Consider the following 22,361-nt stretch of genomic DNA (forward strand, 5'->3'; position numbering starts at 1 on the left):
CGACGCAGCACACAATCTTGCACAGTGGATCACCAACTGCGCCGACGACCTCGCTCCACTGTAGAAACCCCCAGGCAAGACTACCAACAGAAAAACCTCATGGTTCACAGACGCCCTCAAAATCGCTAAGAAATCATGCCGAACCCTCGAACAAGCTTGGCGCCACAAACGGACATCAGAAAACATGACAGCCCTCAAGAGCGCCACCCGCGAATACCACCAGATGATCCGCACCACCAAAAGGACATCGTTCAAAGAGCGGCTGGACAACAACTCCCACAACAGCAAGGAACTCTTCAGCATCGTCAAAGAGCTCTCCAACCCCAGCGCCAGTAACAACGACATCACACCGTCGCAAGACCTCTGCAACTCCCTCGCCACATTCTTCCACCGCAAGATCACAGATATACACGACAGCTTCGGACCCCAGACTCCGCCTCCAGCCACCAAACCAACGACCCCCACCACCAACCTCAGCGCATGGACCCCCAGCACTTAAGACATCACCCGCGTCATGAACACTATCCACTCCGGCTCCCCCTCCGACCCATGCCCTCATCATATCTTCAACAAAGCCGACACCATCATCGCACCCCACCTCCGGAATGTCATTAACAGCTCCTTCACGTCAGCCACCTTCCCTGGATCTGGAAACACACAGAAATCCACGCCCTTCTGAAGAAACCTACAGCGGACCCCAAAGACCTCAAGAACTTCCACCCCATCTCTCTGCTCCCCTTCCCGGCCAAAGTCATCGAGAAGACCGTCAATAAACCGCTGACTGCATTCCTCAAAGAAAACAACTCGCTCGACCCATCCCAATCCGGATTCCGAGCCAACCACAGCACCGAGACCGCCCTCATCGCAGCCACAGATGACATCAGGACCCTGATGGACAACGGAGAGACAGCCGCTCTCATCCTCCTGGACCTCTCGGCAGCCTTTGACACCGTCTGCCACCGCACCCTAATAACCCGCCTCTACAACACTGGGATCCAAGGAAAGGCCCTGGACTGGATCACATTGTTACTCTCCGACAGAACCCAGAGTGTCCGCCTCCCTCCCTTCCGCTCAGAGGCCACCAGAATCATCTGCGGCGTACCCCAGGGCTCCTCACTCAGCCCAACCCTCTTCAATATCTACATGAACCCCCTCGCCGCCATCGCATGCAAACACAACATCAACATCATCTCCTACGCCGACGACACCCAACTGATAATCTCCCTCACCAAAGACCCTCTCACCGCCAAAGCCAACTTCCAGGACGGAATGAAAGAGGGCGCAGAATGGATGAAGCACAGCCGTCTGAAGCTCAACTCGGACAAGTCTGAAGTCCTCATCCTCGGACAATCCCCATCCGCCTGGAACGACTCCTGGTGGCCCACGACACTGGGCACCGCACCGACACCCACGGACCACGCACGCAACCTGGGATTCATCCTGGACTCCTCCCCCACGATGACCAAGCAAGTCAACGCAGTCTCGTCCTCATGTTTCAACAGCCTGCGCATGCTCCGAAAGATCTTATGGTGGATCCCCACCGAAACCAGAAAGACAGTCACCCAGGCCCTCTTCACCAGCCGACTGGACTACGAGAACGCCCTATACGCAGGAACCACAACCAAACTTCAGACACGCCTTCAACGCATACAGAATGCCTCCGCACGACTCTTCCTCGACATCTCCTGCCACAGCCACATATCCGCCCACCTGAGAAACCTGCAATGGCTCCCCATCAGCAAGAGGATCACATTCAGGCTGCTCACCCACGCACACAAAGCGCTCCACAACATAGCCCCCCCCCCTCCCTCTCCCTTCAGCGCCTTAAGACCCTCACGGGTGAGTAGCGCGCTCTACAAATGTATTGATTGATTGATTAACTGGTGATCACGAAAACGTGGGTAGATGATCACAGGCGTTTTGCCGCACTTACTTGTCAATGGGAGGGGCGCCTCTACAATTTGGTCTCTGTTTACATCCCACCGACACTTCACCACTCAGCCTTCCATGATCTTGGGAAACTATTGTTAGAATTACCAGAGGGCGAACTGATCATAGGGGGTGATCTAAATGCAGTATGTGACGCGGCTCTCGACGGCAACCCACCCAGGCAGGAAAACAGATCCAATCAAGCCCGCAGGGACTTTCTTGACGCCATGGGCCTCACTGACATGTGGAGACTAAACACCCCATAGATCAACAGTACACTTTTTACTCTGGAGCACACAATAGTCTCTCACATATAGACTACATCCTGACACTAGCAGTAGCCCCAGAGAAGGTAATGGCGGTCGAACACTTAGCAAGGGGAATCTCCGACTCCTCCCCGATACACCTTACATATACTACACAGCTCCATAGACGACAGAGAATCTACCCCCTATATCCGGACTACTTACAGAACCGTGTGATAGCAAAGGCCCTAGTAACAACCACTGACCACTACTTCACCGAAAATGCGTCAACAGTAGATTCACCATGCACGATTTGGGAGGCATACAAAACAGTTATCCGGGGGCAAGCCATCTCGATTATCACCCGCCACAAATGAGAGCACAGACATAACATTGAATCTTTGGTAGCGACAGCGTTAGAGGCGGAAAGAGCACACGCCATAGACCCCAACGAGGCCACAGCACAGGCCCTGACATTAGCAGCCCAGGAGTTCCTAGCATATGCCGAGGACATGGCAAAGCTGAGACACACAGACACTAAACAAAGGGTATAGGAAATGGGGGACAAGACTGGGAAAATGCTCGCATGGCTAGAAAAGAAAGAAAGGGCAGATAGATGGATCGCTCAGCTGGCGCTAGATAACGGTACACTCACGACCGAGCCCCGGTTAATCGTAGAAGAATTAGCAACTTACTATGAACAGATGTACACACCAAGGGGTGGGGTGACGGAAGAGGAATGCTTGCAATTTTTAACTGAAATACCACTGACCACTCGATCGCCTGAACATGTGGAAGTGCTTGAAGCAGACTTATCGGGAGAGGAGATGGGTAAGGCACTGGCAACACTACATACAGGCAAAGCAATGGGACCCAATAGTTTACCAGTGGAGCTATATAAAAAGGTAGCGAACAAGATCGCCCCCGTCTGTTAGACATGTATAACGACTGTTTAGCGCAGGGAACACTACCAAGGGACCAGAGATTTGCAACCATAGTGACGATACGCAAACCCGGGAAACCACCGGAGCAGGCCTCTTCATACAGACCGATATCATTGAGAAATGCGGAAGTGAAGATATTGGCCAAAACACTCCAAACCCATCTTACGACGCTAGTCCACCCAGACCAATCCAGCTTTATGCCGGGACGCAACGCCTCCCTGAATTTAAGGCGACTCAATGGAGTTCTAGCCCGCACCTTATTGATCCAAGGCGATGCGGCCATCCTTTCCTTAGACGCGAGGATGGCGTTTGACTTAGTGGAATGGTCGTTCTTGTTCGCGGTGCTTCAAAAGATGGGCTTCGGCCCCAAATTCTGTGGGTGGATTTGATTGCTATACACAGCACCTTTGGCACAGGTGGTGGCAAATGGCCATATATCCAGGGAGATCACACTGGGTAGAGGGACAAAGCAAGGCTGTCCACTCTCCCCTCTCCTCTTTGCCCTCATACTGGAACCATTAGCGACATGGATACGCACAACACCACTGCTTAGAGGGCTGACGTGGGAGGACCGGATCTCCCTTTACGTGGATGATGTTTTGATATACATGACGTCCCCGACGGAATCCCTGGAGGTACTATTCAACATTCTCACAGTATATGGAGAGAAGTCAGGGTATACGATAAACTGGTCCAAATCGTTGCTCTACTTACTGTGCGGACAAGCACCAATGATTCCCCTAGACTGTCCCTTGCAAACTGTCACTGGGGGATTTAAATACCTGGGAATATATGTCACCCCCCACAAAAAGGTCTTCATGGACGAAAATCTAAAGAGACCCCTACAGAGACTGAAAGCAGATGTTTCCCACTGGCGGTCCCTGCCGCTGCCGCTGTTGTGCAGGGCAGCACTTTTTAAAATGCTAGCACTCCCGAGATTCCTCTACGCGCTCCAAAATACCCCTTTTCCGGTCCCGCTGACATATTTTAAGGCGATAGAAGCAGAAATGCCCTCTTTATTATGGGACAGCAAGCCAGCCCGCATTGTGCAGTCTAAATTGATACGCAGCTGGTACGATGGGGGAATAGCTCTACCTAGCGTCAAGTTATATTACTGGGCAGCGCAGCTAGCGATCATAAATCAATGGCTGCCTACCCTACATGATGACCCAGCATACAGATTGGACAGGGAGGTGGTGCCGACAGATAGCTCTCTGAAATCTCTCTACACGAACAAGAAACAACACACTCTGACAGGCTCCACAGCCCATACGATTAAAATTTGGCACACAGCACAGAGAGCATTAGGGTGGGAAGGGGTGCTCACACTGGCCACTCCCCTGTGGGCGACGCGCAAGCTGGGCACCCTGGGCAACACGAAAGGGTTTAAACAATGGGACCTAATAGGTATATCTAGCATCGGCGATCTATGGGTGAGAGGGGAGATCATTCAGTTTCCGGCACTCCAAGAAAAATACGGACTGGCTGACTCGGAGCTCTACCGTTACACTCAAATCAGGCATGCACTTACAAACGCTATCCCTCTGGGTACAAAACTAGCGGACACATCGCCCCTAGAGAACAGACTCCTCACCGATCACATGGACAAAAAAGCCATATCGCAGACATATCGTAAAGTATTAAAGCTCCCAGATCCCACGGTGGTCCTCCGTAGCAAATGAGAGGCAGAACTAGGGGACATAGACGACTCAGACTGGATGGACGCGCTTGCATCGGCCAGGGAGGCGGCGATCCAGTCTCGCCTAAAACTAGTACAACTCAAGGTGCTGCACCGGGTGTACTACTCCTGCACCACACTCCACAAACTTGGACATAAACTCCATCCCCTTTGCCCGAGAGGTGTGGGCAAACTGGAACATACTTTCATACAGGCCTATTGAGAGGAGGTAATGCTTGAGATCACAGAAGTAGGTGGGGCAGAGATCCAGACAGACCCAAAGTGCTGCCTCTTGAATATATCAATATTAAACAACAATGGTCCAAGACCTCCTATAATTAAGTAAATTGAGTTAATCAATACCAAATACTACAGGTTTGGAGCACATACACATTCATCAGCTCCATCCAATTTATGCATGTATTTATAAAAACATATAGAAGCAACAGCATCCACTTCCAATTGAAATGCAATATTTTAATCTATTGTCTTAGCATCAAAAAAAGAATGCAAAATTTAATTTATACATCAGTACAAAATATAAATTGCCCCGAACAGAGCGTGCAGCATAGCAAAGGGTGCCAAAGAAATTGTGAAGAGAAAAGAAAAGGAGAAAATCCAAAGAAGTGACATAAAATTCAAATGATTTATTACAAACAGTAACGGACCCACAAATAACCGTTCTGCATAACCTAGCCACTTAGTTATTGCAAAAGACACTCTCTCATTATTAACTTAAGACAAAATGATATGTCATCAATATCTGCACATAATTGTAGAGAGAAATATAGGTGGTCCCGGTTTTTAATAGGGTGTCGACGTTTCGACTCGTCTTACGGCCATACGGTTAGTTATGCCTGGGCCATGCGAGTCTTCATCAGGACATTAGAAACGGGGCAAACAGGTATCTTTTAGATGACCCCATCTAGGAGTCAAGGTGGTAATAATTCACACCCGGGATGGATAGTTCAATTCAATCCTTGAAATCTCTTCTAAGTGTGAAGGCACCGCCTTTTTGATAGTCAAACAAGACTCTATTTAGTAGTCTTCCTCTCTTTTATTGTGGTCCAACACACGGAGGTGCATGCCAAGTCAGTGATTCGTGCACCCAGGAAGCGTGATATCAGTCAGCAACATCGACTCTCGGTAAAAAAAAAAAATATATATATGGTGACCCACAGACCTAAACATAGCGATGAAAGCCTGGGCAACACTGGGGATGGCGACAGCAAAGCGTAATATAGATAGGAACGTGGGGGCGGTGCCCACGCTGTTGCACTGGGAACAGGATATGAACACGGCTATGGTAGCAGAAAAAGCAGTTTACACCCATCGGGGATGCCCCAGGGAATGGTCGAGAGTGTGGGGGAAATGGAATGAATATCGAGGGAATATCTGTAAACCGCCAGGCGAGGCTTTAACCCCCGAGGGTAGTCCATGATGGTAGAGAGACTTGTCAACATGTTTGGGCTTGAAATTGGGGTAGATGGGGAGGATGAAGAGAGTGGGGGTTTCGGAAGCAGGGATTTGAACAATATTGAATGACTTTGTACTGTACACGGTGTCTTAAGAATGTATTCTCTCAAACTGTATTCTATTTAATCTCGAAATGGAGATGACTGTAGTTAATGAATGTATGTAAAATCCTGGAACTGGAATGAAAAAAAAAAAAGTTAAAAAAAAAAAAAGCTATGGTAATGTCTGCTAATGTATCACTTCCCTTCCTCGCTATAGTTCCTTGTTGTATTCTTCGAAGCTCAGTATTTATGTATCTGCTGAGACTGAGTTAGTTTTAGAGTATACATGCACTTGTACGGACATATTGCTTATTGCGGCGTTCTTGACTTCTGCCCCACTGCTATTTCCTACCCCTTATGGATCCAACCTTATTTTGTCTACATAGTTTCAGAATAGAGCTGCAGAAATGTTGTATTTAGACTTCGAACTCTCTTGCCTCTTATGTATAATCTATTGTTCCTAATGCTTTGTTCAGTATTCTATGAAATGTACTCCACTGCACTTTTCTTCTGTATTCAAAAACTCAGTAAATACATACATTATAATGATGGTTACCTTTTATGTGTCCTGTCTGTCTATATCTCTCGCTTTGTGTCTCTCTTTCTGTTTATAATTAGAGATAAAGAGATTGAGACAGACCGACAGATCCTTTATCTGTCTGTAGTTAAAGTATACCAATGGGACATCTTGAAACTGAAATGTTACTAAATCCACCAATTGAGATGGTTTTCGCAAATGATAACTTGCTCAGCAGCCATGGAAACCATAACTCGTACACAAATGCACTGCTCAGGATAATAACTCATAATGTGACTGATCATATCACAAGTAGCATGAATAATATCAGAGGTGACTTGACATATGTAAGCATTAACTTTAGCACTAATATGCCTATGGATACTATCATGTCTTTTGGTATATGGTTTTAATGATGTTTTGCTAGCAGGTATTGTGCTGCACTGTTATAAGATTTGTGATGTCAAAAGCATTGTATTGACAAGCATGACTGGTGAATTCCAGGAGGCTATCGGTTTTAATTCTTAACCAAAGCTATACTGTGGTTTGTAAAGTAAATTTCAAGATTATTATTTTTTAATATGCATTATGGTGTTATAACTCCAAGCTAGCCATAACTCCATTTTAATTGTAGTTTTTTTCATGAATTTCAGTTTTTTAAAAATAATATACTGCACCCAACTGAAACGTGCACAGGTGGCCAAACCCTTGCTACACTCAGCCTTCAGCCATATGCAGTAGGGGTTGGCATCAGGACCTAGTCTTTGTACAAACCCTGAGCCCATCACCTTGGGACACCCCTCAACTGCTATGAATGGCCTCCGGCTGTGCACAAGGGGAGTTTTTTGCATAATGGTCATAATAGCTCTATAATTTAATTCTTGGAAGCCCACTCAACACCTTTTTGTAGCGCCCATTTTCCAGAAACAGCTGTGCATAATTACACCAATGCAATGCACACCTTTTAGTAAACCATTTCTTCTATCCCTCCCTTACTCACCGTGGCCCCCTTTCCATCTCACCTAAGCACAGATGTACATGAAGCCTGCCACAATTATTCTGAACTAGAATTACTTATTTTTTTGTATTTCATGCAGATCTTAAAAAAGCATCTAAGTTAGTTTCAGTCCACTTCTGACTGAACCATAACCACAGTATCGCTTTTTCAATTCTGTTATATAATATACATGTGAACCTATATCTTGAGATCAAGTCTGTTATACAAGATACATGTTTATATGTGCTTTGAGTTTTATAATGCACATTACGTGATTACATTGGATTGTTTTAAGAGTCTAAATTGCAGTACTGCTTTTTTTTCAGATACAAATGTTATGTTATTTAAAATTTTACAATATTCTTTTTCAAAAGGTGGCAGAAAGGGCTCTGTATTATTGGAATAATGAGTACATCATGAGTTTGATAGAAGAAAACTCTAATGTTATCCTTCCCATTATGTTCGCCAGTCTTTATAGGATCTCTAAAGAGCATTGGAATCCGTAAGTTTGTGAACTTTTCTTATTTGTTGTTCTCTTCCCTGCCCTTACCTTTATTATAGGCTGTATATGTTTTCAATCAATAGTTCTTAACCAGCACGTGTAAACACTATAACATTTGTTGCTTGCATATTCAGCTCAAACTGATAAATGAGGATTTCATTATGTATTACGCAGTAGAATGATCGAAGCTACTTTTGTAAAAACATTGTTCCAAGAGCAGATGATGATAGTTAATTATTCAGAGTGAGAACTACAGTACTCAAAACATATATTTTATTGTCTTATTTCTGTAGAATTTCCCATGAGTGAAGAGTGAAGTTCTTATACAAGTATAATTTGCTTTTCTGTATGTTCATGGGGTATGGTTAGGTGTTCTTAGGGCTCCCAGAAGTCAACTAAGGTTTTTTGACTACTTTGTTAGTCTACTACTAGTATTTTAGGTATAACCTCTGGGTCATACATAGCATGCCAAGCAATTGTTGTTTTGTATGTGTGTGTTTGTGTTTAAGTGTTAAAATGTAGGTCAGGACCTCTGCTTCCATGTTAAACCTGCCCATTTTGTGTTTTCGGAGCCCCCTGGTCTGATTTCAGGCTCTGTAGTGTTCTCACTTATAGGGAACGTTTAATTCTCTTCATCTGCGTTTTTACCTTTGTCCATTTAACCTTCATTGCAATAAATAGAAATACGTAATCCGTAAGTAGAGAAAACTACCGGCCTTCTGAGGTGAGCTACCAGAACGCTACTTTCGAATGATAAGTGGCTCATGTGACTGCTATAGGTAAGTAGAGTTTGATGTGAGCTGGCTGGCTTGTGCAGAAGGCAATGGTGTAAAGTGATTCTGGAGAGTTTTTAACAGTTCTAAAATGTCTAATAAGCCAGACTCCAACCTTGGTTTTCAGATGGGTTATCAGCCATATTGTACACCCATCCGGTGATTCTTTAGTGTCCTATCTTGTTTTCCTCCCAGTTATTTTTTTTTTTTACATTGGATTAAGGTTTGTGTCTACTGACTCATTGTTGGACTTGGCCCTTTTGGCAGGTTCACCCCCGAACTTTTTGCCTTTTGATATGACATAATGGTAGTGATTTCTGGTCTCTGCGCACTTTGGCACTGTGGGCCAGTGTAAAGTGCGTGCGCTCTGAGTGTGTGTAGTGAGATTGGCCTGCCCTCCCATAGGAATGCATGGGGGATATGTGTGTCCATGGGCAGGGGCGAGTTTGGTGTGTGCAAACTCGTGAGATTAAATGCTGCACAACGGTGTGCGCAGATTTATTGTGTCTAGTGGAGAAGTGCCACTTTTAGAAGTTAGCATTTCTGTGTGCAGTGAATGTGAATTGCCTGTCTGACTTGTGATTGACAGGGGCTGACTGGTGTGCCTGGCTCCAGGAGCCAGGATGGGTCTGCCCGGTGGTGAATAGGGAGATCAGCATGTAGATGGGAGGGAGGAGTTGCACCTGGCACCTGAATAGGGCTGGGCCTTCCCTCCACAATGCTGGCTCCACCCCCTGTGGTGCGTCTGGTGTCCCTAGCCTGTCCAGTGAAAGGGAGAGAGGGGATGAGCAAAACAAAGTGCTCAGGAGTTCCCCTGAACCAGTTGTAGCTGGTTCTCCCATTGCCTGCACCCTTTAGACAGAAGAAAATGTAGTATAAATAAGGGGCTGTGACCCCAAGTAAATGTTCTTGTTCTGCTACTTGAATCTACCAAGGGCGTGCTGCTGCTGGGGCCCATTCCTGGGCCCTGCCCTGGATACCTGGAGAACTTCTATTTAGGACCCTTCTGACCTCTTCACTTGTGAGGACCTTGCTACTGGGACCCTTTTGCTTCAGTGGCCATTCCTGGGGACTTAGTGTTTTTTGTGCCCCCCAGCACCTCGTGAGCTCTTTATTTTTCCTTTCTAGCAAAGATCTGTCTTTATGCCAGGAGGAAGCGCTCCCGCCTTTCACTCGCAGCGCCGGACTGCAATCACTTTCATAGGGATTTCCCTGCACTTTTGGCCGGCGGGTGCCGACCCCGCTTATTTGGTTCAAAATCATAAGGGTGCCCACCCCGCATTCCAACTCTGTACTTACGAGGGTGCCTACCCCTCGGTATTGCGGAGAAAGAGATCACCGCCGCAGCCCGGGGCAAAGCAGGAAGTCGGGCACCGTAGTCATGGGCGTCTGCAGGGGGGGCACGGGAGGTCGCTTGCCCCCCCTGGATCGCTGGTCTGCCCAGTGCTAGCCCAGTGACACTGTGGTAATTACAGCAGGCTGTGCTGTTCCCCTGTGAGAAGCCCCAGGAGTTGAAAAGTTGTCTCACTTGGGGCCTCTCGTACTTCTCTCTGAACTCTACAGGCTGCAGCATGGCCCATTGTCATTCTGTCTGCTGCTGATCATCACATAAAGAATGACAATGGGCCGTCTGCCTTTAAGGTGCCTTGCAGACATCCTACCTGTGTTTTTGTTTTTTTTAATTAATAGTGTCCGCAAACTCCAATGCTGCAGTGTTGCCAGAGACTCTGCTCTATGGGGGCCGGGAGATTCACAACTTAGTCTCATTAACAAGTAACTGGTCTTTTTAAGACTCCCTGCCTGTCTGTCTCCCTCCCTCACTCTTTGTGATCTGTCAGGCCTGGTGTCGCAAAGGCAGTGTTATAGGTTGAAAGGCACGAGCAAGGGGCCGCAGCCGCGGTCCCTGGTGACCCCTAAATGACGTCCATGGTGCTGTGGCAGGATGCAGTATGCAGAAACGCAGACCTGATGGAACAAGGAAATGCTGCAGACGAGTCTTGAAGTGGCCATATTACCTGCCTGCAGCAAGCGGTGGGGGGAGGGGGGATTCACTGGCATGCTTCACTGCAATGGCAGCATCCACATGGATTCAGGGTGTTGGCATTGAACAGACCGCACAGCACACAGAAGCAGGCCGGAGCCTTCCAAGTAACCTTCCTTTTGTTCTTTCGGGGCTGTTTTCTCTAATAAAAAAGACCAATTCGTTGATCAGATCTGCAAACATAAAACACTTTGATAGGTGAAGGATTATGAAAAATGCATCCAGTGATTTATTAATGTACTAGGATCATATTTAATGAATAGATTCTAGAAATAAATGGCTTCTGTGTAATTATTGATTGGGCTTCCGAGCTGCAGTTGATTTACTGGGAGACAGAGGGAGGGAGACAGAGGGAGGGGGGGCGACAGAGGGTGGGGGGGCGACAGAGGGTGGGGGGGCGACAGAGGGTGGGGGGGCGACAGAGGGTGGGGGGGTGACAGAGGGTGGGGGGGCGACAGAGGGAGGGGGGGCGACAGAGGGAGGGGGGAGACAGATAGGGGGACAGAGAGGGGGGGACAGAGAGATAGAGACAGAGAGGGAGACCGAGAGAGGGAGAGAGACAGAGCGGGAGACAGAGTGAGTGAGACGGACAGAGTGAGTAAGACAGAGGGAGAGAGAGAGAGGGGGAGACGGAGGGAGAGAGAGAGGGAGACGGAGAGAGAGAGGGAGGCGGAGAGAGAAAGAGAGGGAGACGGAGGGAGAGAGAGGGAGATGGAGGGAGACAGATAGAAAGACGGAGGGAGACAGATAGAAACAGAGGGATGGAGGCAGAGATAGAAACAGAGGGATGGAGGCAGAGACTGGGGCAGAGAGACTGAGAGGGAGACAGAGGGTTGGGAAACAGGGACAGACAGACTGGGAGAGACAGATAGAGGCAGGGACTAAGACAGTGAGGGAGACGGAGACAGGGATAATTAGAGAGGGAGGGAGACGGAGGGTGACAGAGGGAGACCGAGGGAGGGGGGGCGACAGAGGGAGGGGGGCGACAGAGGGAGGGCGACAGATAGGGAGACAGAGGGAGAGAGACAGAGGGTGGGAGACAGAGAGGAAAAGAGAGGGAGACAGAGAGGGATGGAGACAGGGAGAGAGACGGAGGGAGACAGACAGAGGGAGGGAGACAGAGCGGGAGACACAGAGTGAGTGAGACGGACAGAGTGAGTGAGACAGAGGGAGGGAGAGAGAGGGAGACAGAGGGAGGGAGACAAAGATAGAAACAGAGAGATGGAGGCAGAGACTAGGGCAGAGAGAGAGACTGAGAGGGAGACAGAGGGTTGGGAAACAGGGACAGACAGGGACAGACAGACAGACCGGGACAGACAGACAGTGAGGGAGACGGTGATGGAGGGATAATTAGAGAGGGAGGGAGACAGAGGGTGACCGAGGGAGGGAGAGGGAGGGAGGGAGAGAAGAGCGATAGAGGGAGGGAGACACAGAGAGCGGGGGAGGGAGACCGAGATAGAGGTAGATAGATAGAGGGAGGGAGAAAAGAGAGATAGAGGGAGGGAGACAGAGAGAGGGGGAGGGAGACAGAGAGAGGGAGAGAAGAGAGATAGGCGGAGGGAGGGAGAGAGGAGAGATAGAGGGAGGGAGACAGAGGGGTTGAGACAGAGAGAGGGAGGGAGAGATAGAGGGAGGGAGACAGACAGACATATGGAGAGGGAGGGATAGAGAGAGGGGGAGGGAGAGGGGGAACGAGGGGGAGGAAGAGGGAGGGGGAGGGGGGTAGGGAGTGGGAGAGGGAGGGGGAGGGGGAGCGGGAGAGATGGAGAGGGAGGAAGGAGGGAGGCGAGAGATGGAGAAGAAGGATAGAGATGGAGAGGGAGGAGAGAGAGGGAGAGATGGAGAGGTGGAGAGAGCTGGAGATGGAGAGGGAGGAGAGAGATAGGGAGGGAGGAGAGAGATGGGGAGGGAGGAGAGAGATGGGGAGGGAGGAGAGAGATGGGGAGGGAGGAGAGATGGAGAGAGATGGGGAGGGAGGAGAGAGATGGAGAGGGAGGAGAGAGATGGAGAGGGAGGAGAGAGATGGAGAGGGAGGTGGGAGATGGAGAGGGAGGGGAGAGATGGAGAGGAGAGATGGAGAGGGAGGGGAGAGATGGAGAGGGAGGGGAGAGGGAGGAGAGATGGAGGGGAGAGGGAGGAGAGATGGAGGGGAGAGGGAGGAGAGATGGAGATGGAGAAGGAGGAGAGATGGAGAGGGAGAGACGGAGAGATGGAGAGACGGAGAGATGGAGAGATGTGTGTATGCTGGGTCTGGTGTCTCGAACCGACAAAACCGCTCGGTCCGAAACAGGTTGTGAAGCCAGCCAAGGACGTTCAACCAACAAAACCTGTTGAAAAACGCCCAAAACCAATCCAACCACCAAAAACAGTCGATAGCACAAAAAACATCGACACAAAAACCAAAGGTCACAACGCAAAAAACAAAGGCTGTGGAAGAGGAACTTCTTCACCCAGATCCATCCACAGAAGACCAGTCAAAAATCTACATTGACCCAAAAACTGGTAAGGTGTCTGTCTACACCAAAAAGAAAAGACCTCTACCAACTGAAGATCTTTCTAGGATCCCCCTAAAGAAAAAAAGGGACTGTGCTACCTCTCCCATTTTCTTTGAACCTATCACTCCTGCTATGCCTACTACTCCTTATACCCCAACATCACCAGCACGCTCTGACTACACCCCTGATGAAGATCAGGACGCAGATGTAGGGTTTGGTTATTCACAAAACCCTCTTCAGGAGCCAAACACACAGGCATGGGGTGGAGGAGGGGAAGCAGACACTGAAGGGACTCTACCCATTACAGACCCTCCAGTATACCCTACTAAGCCATCACCCACAGTGGATACAGTAGCATTCAATTCACTACTGGATAGAGCAGCAACCTACCACAATGTAGAGATGCACTCTGATGCTTTTGAGGAAGACTTCCTCTTTGATACGCTGACGACATCTGAGAGACACGTCAAAACACTCCCAATGTTAAAAGGGGTATTGAAACATGCAAGTGACATTTTTAAAGACACGGCTAGGGCACAGGTCATAAACCCTAGAATTGAGAAAAAATACAGGGCTGCACCTACAGATCCTACATACATCAAAGGGCAGCTACCCCTAGATTCCTTGGTTGTATCCAACTCACGTAAGCGTGCAAACTCACAGACTACTGGTGAGGCTGCACCACCAGACAAGGAGTCTAAAATATTTGAAGCATCAGGCAAAAGAGTGGCGGCTCAGGCAGCAAACTCCTGGAGAATAGCCAATACACAGGCCTTGCTAGCCAGATATGATAGGGCGCACTATGCCGGGTTGGAACAAATTCTCCAACACTTACCTGATCCATACAAACAGCAGGCAGATGAACTCATACAGGAGGGAAAGCTCATCACCAATGCATCCATTAAATGTGCCCTGGACGCGGCAGACACAGCTGCCAGGTCCATCAATACAAGCATACTACTAAGGCGCCACGCATGGCTTCGTATATCAGGCTTTAAGAATGAGGTACAATCTACAATTCTTAATCAGCCAATTAACCCAGACTTTTTATTTGGTCCAGCGGTTGATTCTATCCTGGACAAAATGAAAGAGGATACGGAAACTGCAAAGTCTATGGGAGCTCTGCTGTCCCAACAACACCAGGGCTCCTTTCGTCGCTCCAATTATAGAGGAGGAGCACGAGGAACATCACAGCAGTCCTCCAACTACAAGACTAATACACAATCCACATATAACAAAAACACCAACAGGGGTGGTTATAGAGGGAACAATACCAAAGGAAGAGGTTGTGGAGGCAATGCAAATAGATCCTCCACTAACATAAAGCAGTGACTTCTTCACACTACCCCCAGACCTCATAACACCAGTCGGGGGAAGAATACAACAATTTCTGCATGTCTGGTTAAATATCACCACAGACAAGTGGGTCAGGCAAATTATCCAACATGGCTATTGCCTAGAACTCACCTCAACACCACCCAACATACCACCCGTGCACCGTCCCATGTCAGAGGAACATATAACGCTCCTTCAGCAAGAGGTCATGAGTATGCTGCAAAAGGGGGCCATAGAACCAGTCCCACTGCAACATCAGGGAACAGGAGTATACTCCCTATACTTCCTGATTCCAAAAAGGATGGGTCTCTCAGACCAATATTGGACCTCAGGCCCCTCAACCTTTATATTCTGTCAGAGCATTTTCACATGCTCACTCTCCAGCAAGTCTTACCACTGCTTCGCCAGGGAGACTTCCTAGCAACCTTAGACCTCAAGGACGCATACTTTCATATACCAATACACCCTGCTCACAGAAAGTACTTGAGGTTCACCATTCAAGGCCAACACTACCAGTTTAAGGTCCTGCCATTTGGGGTGACAACAGCTCCAAGAGTGTTCACCAAATGTCTGGCTACAGTGGCAGCACATCTCAGAAGGCAACACATCCATGTGTACCCTTATCTGGACGACTGGCTAATACACGCGCTAACAGCCCAGCAGTGTGCCAACAACATGTCAAAGACCATACACCTACTGCACAGTTTAGGATTCTCACTAAACTACCCAAAGTCACATCTACAACCCTCCCACGTCCAACAGTACCTGGGAGCAACAATAGATACACTGTCAGCGAAAGCATATCCCAACACGGCACAGGTCCAGGGAATGCAAACGCTAATACAAAAGTTCAGACCCCAACACTCGCTACCAGCTCGAGTGTTTATGCAACTAATAGGCATGATGGCCTTGTGCATATTCATAGTCCCTCACGCCAGACTACATATGCGTCCACTACAAGAATGCCTAGCAAGGCAGTGGAACCATGCTCATGGGCAATAAAAGGACCTAGTGTTGGTGACCAGTCGGGCATACAACTCTCTGCATTGGTGTAATCCACAAAACCTTTGCAAAGGACGACTGTTCCAAGAGCCTGTCCCACAAATAGTTCTAACAGCGGACGCATCATTACTAGGATGGGGAGCCCATGTCCTACACTACACAGTACAGGGACTCTGGACTGTACAGCAAAAGAAAATGCATATCAACCTTCTGGAGTTGATGGCCATCTTTCTAGCCCTCAAAGCTTTCGCGACACACTTACTCAACAAAGCTGTGTTGATCCGGACGGACAACATGACAGCTATGTATTACATTCAAAAACAGGGAGGAAGACACTCGCCACAGCTGTCGCACCTAGCTCAAGCAATGTGGAAATGGGCCATTCAGAGGAACATTTTTCACATGGCCGAACACCTCCCAGGCAAGGACAACCAGGTTGCCGACCTGCTAAGCAGGCACAGCCAACAGATGCACGAATGGGAAATTCACCCCAAAGTGCTCCAACCATTCTTCCGGAAGTGGGTACACCCGGAAATAGATCTGTTTGCCACAGGCGAAAACGCAAAATGCCAGTCCTTTGCCGCCAGGTTCCCACATCCGCAGTCGCAGGGCAATGCGATATGGATGAACTGGTCAGGCAAATTTGCGTACGCTTTTCCCCCAGCTCCATTAATACCGCTGGTGGCACGCAAAACGTGCCAATATTCCCTGACGCTAATTCTAGTTGCTCCCATGTGGGCGAGGCAACCATGGTACACAACGTTCCTAGAACTATCAGTGGTGCCTCATCAAAGACTGCGACTTACACCCAGTCTTCTAACTCAGAGCCATGGCGAAATCCAACACCCAGATCCGCAACAACTGAACCTAGCGATCTGGCTCCTGAAGTCCTATAATTTGGATACCTCAACTTGCCTCCAGACTGCATGAATATTATCAAAGAGGCAAGAAAGCCCACTACCAGAGCATGCTATGCAGCGAAGTGGAAACGTTTCGTCATTTACTGTAACAACAATGACATTAACCCACTTGATGCTTCCACTCAAAACATCATCTGCTACCTATTGCACCTCCAACGGTGCAATTTAGCCTTTACTTCCATCAGAATACACCTAGCTGCGTTAGCAGCATATGTGCAAAACAGGCAACACCTTTCACTATTTAGGGTGCCAGCAATTAAAGCGTTTATGGAAGGACTTAAACGCATAATTCCTCCAAGACACCCACCTTCACCAGCCTGGAATCTAAACGTTGTCTTAACCAGGCTAATGGGACCACCTTTTGAACCACTCCACTCATGCGAAATACAATTTCTTACTTGGAAAGTGGCTTTCCTTATTGCCATTACTTCGCTTCGAAGAGTTAGTGAGCTGCAAGCCCTAACTATTCAAGAGCCATTCATTCAAGTACATGCACATAGAGTAGTTCTTAGAACAAACCCTAAATTCATGCCAAAGGTGGTATCTCATTTCCATATAAATCAAACTATAGAACTGCCAGTGTTCTTCCAGAACCCACAAACAGTAGCTGAAAGGTCCTTGCATACCCTAGATGTCAAAAGAGCTCTGCTATATTACATAGACAGAACTAAAAAGTTTCGGAAGACAAAACAATTGTTTCTTGCCTTCTCCCCACAACACAAGGGTAATCCTATTTCAAAATCAGGTATAGCCAGATGGATAGTTAAGTGCATCCAAATAAGTTATTTGAAGGCAAAACGCACCTTAACAGTTCCCCCTAGGGCGCATTCAACACGCAAGCTAGGGGCATCCATGGCTTTCCTAGGAAATATTCCTTTACACGAAATTTGCAGAGCAGCCACATGGTCTACCACACATACATTTACAAAACACTACTGTGTAGATGTACACTCAAAACAGCAAGCTGCTGTAGGACAGGCTGTTCTCAAAACTCTTTTCCAGACTGCTGCAGCTGACACAGGTAGCCACCGCTAAGGGAGATACTGCTATACATTCTATGCACAGATATGAATTCAGCAGCCCACATGCCTCGAACGGAATATGCTACTTACCAGTATGCATCTGTTCTTGGCATGTAGGGCTGCTGACATTCATATCGCCCACCCGCCTCCCCGGTGCCTGTCGCAGCTGTAGCATTCATTCTTTGCATGGACATCTCTTACTGTACTATACTCCATCTCTGCCACAATGGGGAAAAACAATCTGAACATGGAGAGGATGCCCATGCGCACTGTAGTCCGAGGGAGGAGCCACCTATCTTGTGATGCTTCGAAGACTCTTCCAGGACAACAATGTGCAATCATCCGGACCCAACACTAGGCGGCGATCTATGCACAGATATGAATGTCAGCAGCCCTACATGCCAAGAACAGATGCATACTGGTAAGTAGCATATTCCTTATCTATTTTAGTTTTACCAAGTTCACCTTGTGATGGTTCTGACAGTGGTCCATGTGGCCCTGTCAGGTGTACATAAACCCTAGTAAATATTGCCCCATGCCAGTTGGCACAGTGTACATTATGTGTTTACTAGTCTAATGTGTTTTGAGAATACAAAGGCTATTTTTGATATAACCTTGTACGGAGTTCCTTTTGTAATGTGCCTGGGATGTTGTTGCTGTTGTGTGCGTGCGCAAATGCTTGACACATTGCCTCCGGGATAAGCCTGACTGCTCGTGCCAAGCTACCAAGGGGGTGAGCAGGGGTTATCTTTGGAGTGTAACTCCCTTGCCCTAACTAGAGTGGTGGTCTCTGCCTGGCTTTGGCACAAGCCTCAGCCAACCAGAGATCCCATTTCTAGCACTCATCAGCTCAGAAAAATCTTAATGGAGATCCTTCTTAGTGCTGTTCCTCATCTGAAACTAAATTGGCCTGTGAAGTCATGCTCCAATTGCTTCTATGCTCCTCAGTGCCTTTGATCCTTGTTGGAATGGTATGTCTTGTCATGTGACATGGGTGAGACCCAGGGCAGTATCTTGAGAAGTTAGACTGTGAAAGTGGTCTTCTAAGAAACCATGTTCCAGAGGTGAACGTCTTGCTAGAAGAGGATGCTTCCTATTGGATTGGCCTTGTAAGGGCTGCCCATTTTGCATACCACACAGTTGTCCATTTATGCTCCTAGGCTCCTGACACTGGTATTGTTGCATAGGGGTCTACAATACATATTGTGTGATAAGGGTCTTCTGTAATCTAAACTTGGCTTCCCATGGTTCCAAAGCAGGCAAGAACAGGCCTTGTCAAAGGGCAGTTGATGGGCCTTTTCTTTTTTTAACTTGGTTTTTATTCCATTTTCAGTAAAGATGTGCAGTTTACAGATGTGCAGATGTACAGTCTCCATCATACATTTCAAGTGATAGTCAGCTCACTGCTTTCATATGGTAACTCAAACATGATCCCGAACCCAGAACATGGTACTGCAATGGTGCATATAGGCTCTGGTCTCCCCACCTTGCCACAGTTCTCTCAGTGCACGAATTGGGCTTTTCGGACGGATGTCCATCTATGCAGTGACATCCAAGTCATGTGCTCTCTGCAGTTTAATGCTGCCAGTGGGGTTGTCCATCCCGCATGTGTGGGCCAGATGTGTAGCTTTTACTTGTGGGATTGGTCTTTATGCCCTAACCCAGGGGTCTCCAACCTTTACTGTAGTGAGAGCTACTTCTGGTCAGTGAAAATCGTCCTGAGCTACTAAAGTCCAAGCATCTCGAGCATTTTTCAGAGACACCTCCCACACCCTCATTCATTGCCTTAACGCTAATTTTTTTGTGCCCGTACTGTGGTTTGAACAAGATACATAGACCTATGGAGCTGTTCAAAGCTGTCAGCAGACTGAAAACCATAACATAATAAACTGTATATCTGTCTCACACCTCATTCACCACACTGCTACCCACTGTGTCCCATAACATAATAACGATAACTGCATCTTGGTGTTAATCAGGCAAGATAAGGAAATACTTCCCCCATAGGATGACAAAACAAAGAAAACACTTTGAACCACCCACCCTACACTTGAGATAGCTTTCAAACCATGTAGGCAAGTGATTTAGTGCCACACATTAGTAAGTGCTATAAAAATGCTGCAACAGAAGGCTTCCCCTTTCTTCATTATCAAAAAAAAGTAAAACAAAGGGAGAAAAGTTATGTTAGTAATTAAAACATACGATTTTCTTTCATGTCCGGGCCTTTGCAGACTAATGGAACAACAAATGGAAGATATTTGGAAAGGTGACTACCTTACTTTCATTATAAAGCACTTCACTCAGTTCTATAACACATGCTTTAATGCTGCAAAGTCAATTTTCTGAAAATGCATAGTTCTGCAATGTTCCGCAACAGACAGTCTGCTAAGCTTTGCACTCCCTGCACAGTACTCTTCTATTTGCAGTAATAATATAATAGCATTAAACATATGGCAATGTCCCTGAGCACATACCTCAATAAACAGAAAGTTCCATGATTAACTACTACTCTAATATAGAGATCAAATGTATTCAAACTTACACATCATGACACATCATGACATTTTCAAAACGCTCTAAACAAGTGAGCATGAATTTGTTCCTTAAAACAAATGTTAAATCTGATCACACCTCGTGCATGCACACACACTCCAGATAGCTATTGAACATAACAGCCTGCTTTCCTCCTACATAGGCCACGAGTTTCTAAATCAGGTCAATCAAGTATTTCATTGAACTTTCTTCTAACACATCAAAAACCAAGACATATAAAGACAAAACATCAATGGGATCAAAGTGCATGGGTAAAATCAGGTAAGGAATAATGAGCCTGCTCAGAAAATTCCACGCAAGAAAAAATTGCATCGTCTCAGAGTGAGCCACTAAAACTATAAAGAGAAGCTGCATTTATTAAACGCACACTAGTATAGAAGTGCTCAACAAATCAAATTGTTTTGCATAGCTGTGGTGCACCAAAACACTCTGTCAGGGCTGACTTGGCACAAAGGAAGAGTGTGGGCGACGAGAGGCTGGGAGTGACAGGACTGGACAGAGAGGCGAAGAGCCTGTTTTGGGAGGATCGGATCAGTGATTTCAACATCGTCTGACACTGAGTTTTAAAATTGAAAGAAGAAATAATAAAGCACAGGGGCAGCTGAAGTTTATTGACTACAACACAAAGGCAACATTTAAAGCGTGCTATAGTCAGTGAAAGTAGTTACGGACAGGCAAGCACTTTTGATTTTAACATTGGCCCCCTCTACCGTGGTAGCAGCTCAGTGCCTGCAAGGACCTTCGATTTTAAGGTCGGCTGCCACTGCGCTTTGTTACTGAAGGCAGATGTAAAGCGCAGTGGCAGCTGATGTTAAAATCAAAGGCCTTAAGGCAGCCTAAACAACGAAGCTACTGAGTAATGAGGGGTGAAAGCCCCTTTGTTGGGGGAGGTATAATGGACGTTTCAGGCAGAAAGTTGGTGTTAGTGTACCTCCGAAGTGTACCTCCGAAGTGACCAGCAGGTCAGATTCAACTGTCCATCCAATGCAACCCCCCTACTCCCCCCACCAGCAGAGACGCAGTGCCAGCCCTTTCCAAGGTAATAGGGACGAGAGCCCGACCTGTCAGCAGAGACCACACCCCAGCCTTCCTGGAACAGTCCTAATGTGCAGCCCTCGGTGCACATGCACCCCCACCCATGTGTGACCCAAACATTCAGTAGCGGAGGAGCTGCGCAGGCCCGATCTACGAGCAGCAGAAATGGTCTCCATCGCTCCTCGCCCTGGAACATACCGGGCAGACATACTTCACCCCCAGCCGAGGGGAGGGCGGGAGGCAACATTCCGGCCCCCAACACTCACAGCAGAGACAACACGCTACAATGGATGCAGGGGGGTGCTTGAAATGCATTTTAAACGTCAGGTTAGGCCCAGACTGTTTACCACACAGACCAGTAGGGCTGACTCGGGCTTCCATCTTGTAAGTGGTGAGCATCGTGCCCCGTGCTTTACCACTAGAAAGATGAGGAAAACAGTACCCACTGACCTAAGCAGTGCTCCCCCAGTCCGTGACATGGTAGTAGAGGCCAAAGAACCCACCACTGTTTACTCGAGCACATATTTCCAGGCTCCTACAACCAGGCGCGCAACACCCATTGGGCTCACGGGGCTTCAGCCCCCCCCGTCGTGTGTGTCAGCCCGGGCTGACACAGCTTTATGGGCTGGCGAGCATTAATTGCAGCCGCACCCGAGTACTTAACAGGTCTTTAAAAGACCGTTTACTTGTAAGTGAGGCTTTTGTTGTGTGTTCCCACCTTCTTACAGCCACTCTGGTGACGGCTGGAAGAATTAGCCCCCCCCCCCCCCCCCCCAAAATCTTTTTCAGCCCCCCCCCCCCCCCCCCTCCCCCCGTCCCTGAAATTTGGCTCTAGTTGCCTGCCTACAACAGACAT

At 47.8% G+C, this 22,361-nt stretch overlaps 1 protein-coding gene across 3 annotated transcripts in view; it reads left to right on the top strand.

Moving 5' to 3' along the window:
• PPP2R5E (protein phosphatase 2 regulatory subunit B'epsilon) overlaps positions 1-22,361 on the top strand; it is a 445,062-nt gene that overhangs the window by 300,015 nt on the left and 122,686 nt on the right. For all 3 annotated transcript variants that reach the window (XM_078660324.1, XM_078660322.1, XM_078660323.1), the window contains exon 12: positions 8,202-8,329. In XM_078660324.1, coding sequence (XP_078516450.1) covers positions 8,202-8,329 — 128 coding nt within the window. The remainder of the gene's footprint in view (positions 1-8,201; positions 8,330-22,361) is intronic.

The sequence above is a fragment of the Lissotriton helveticus genome, chromosome 9 (assembly GCF_964261635.1).
Source record: "Lissotriton helveticus chromosome 9, aLisHel1.1, whole genome shotgun sequence".
Taxonomy (NCBI): domain Eukaryota; kingdom Metazoa; phylum Chordata; class Amphibia; order Caudata; family Salamandridae; genus Lissotriton; species Lissotriton helveticus.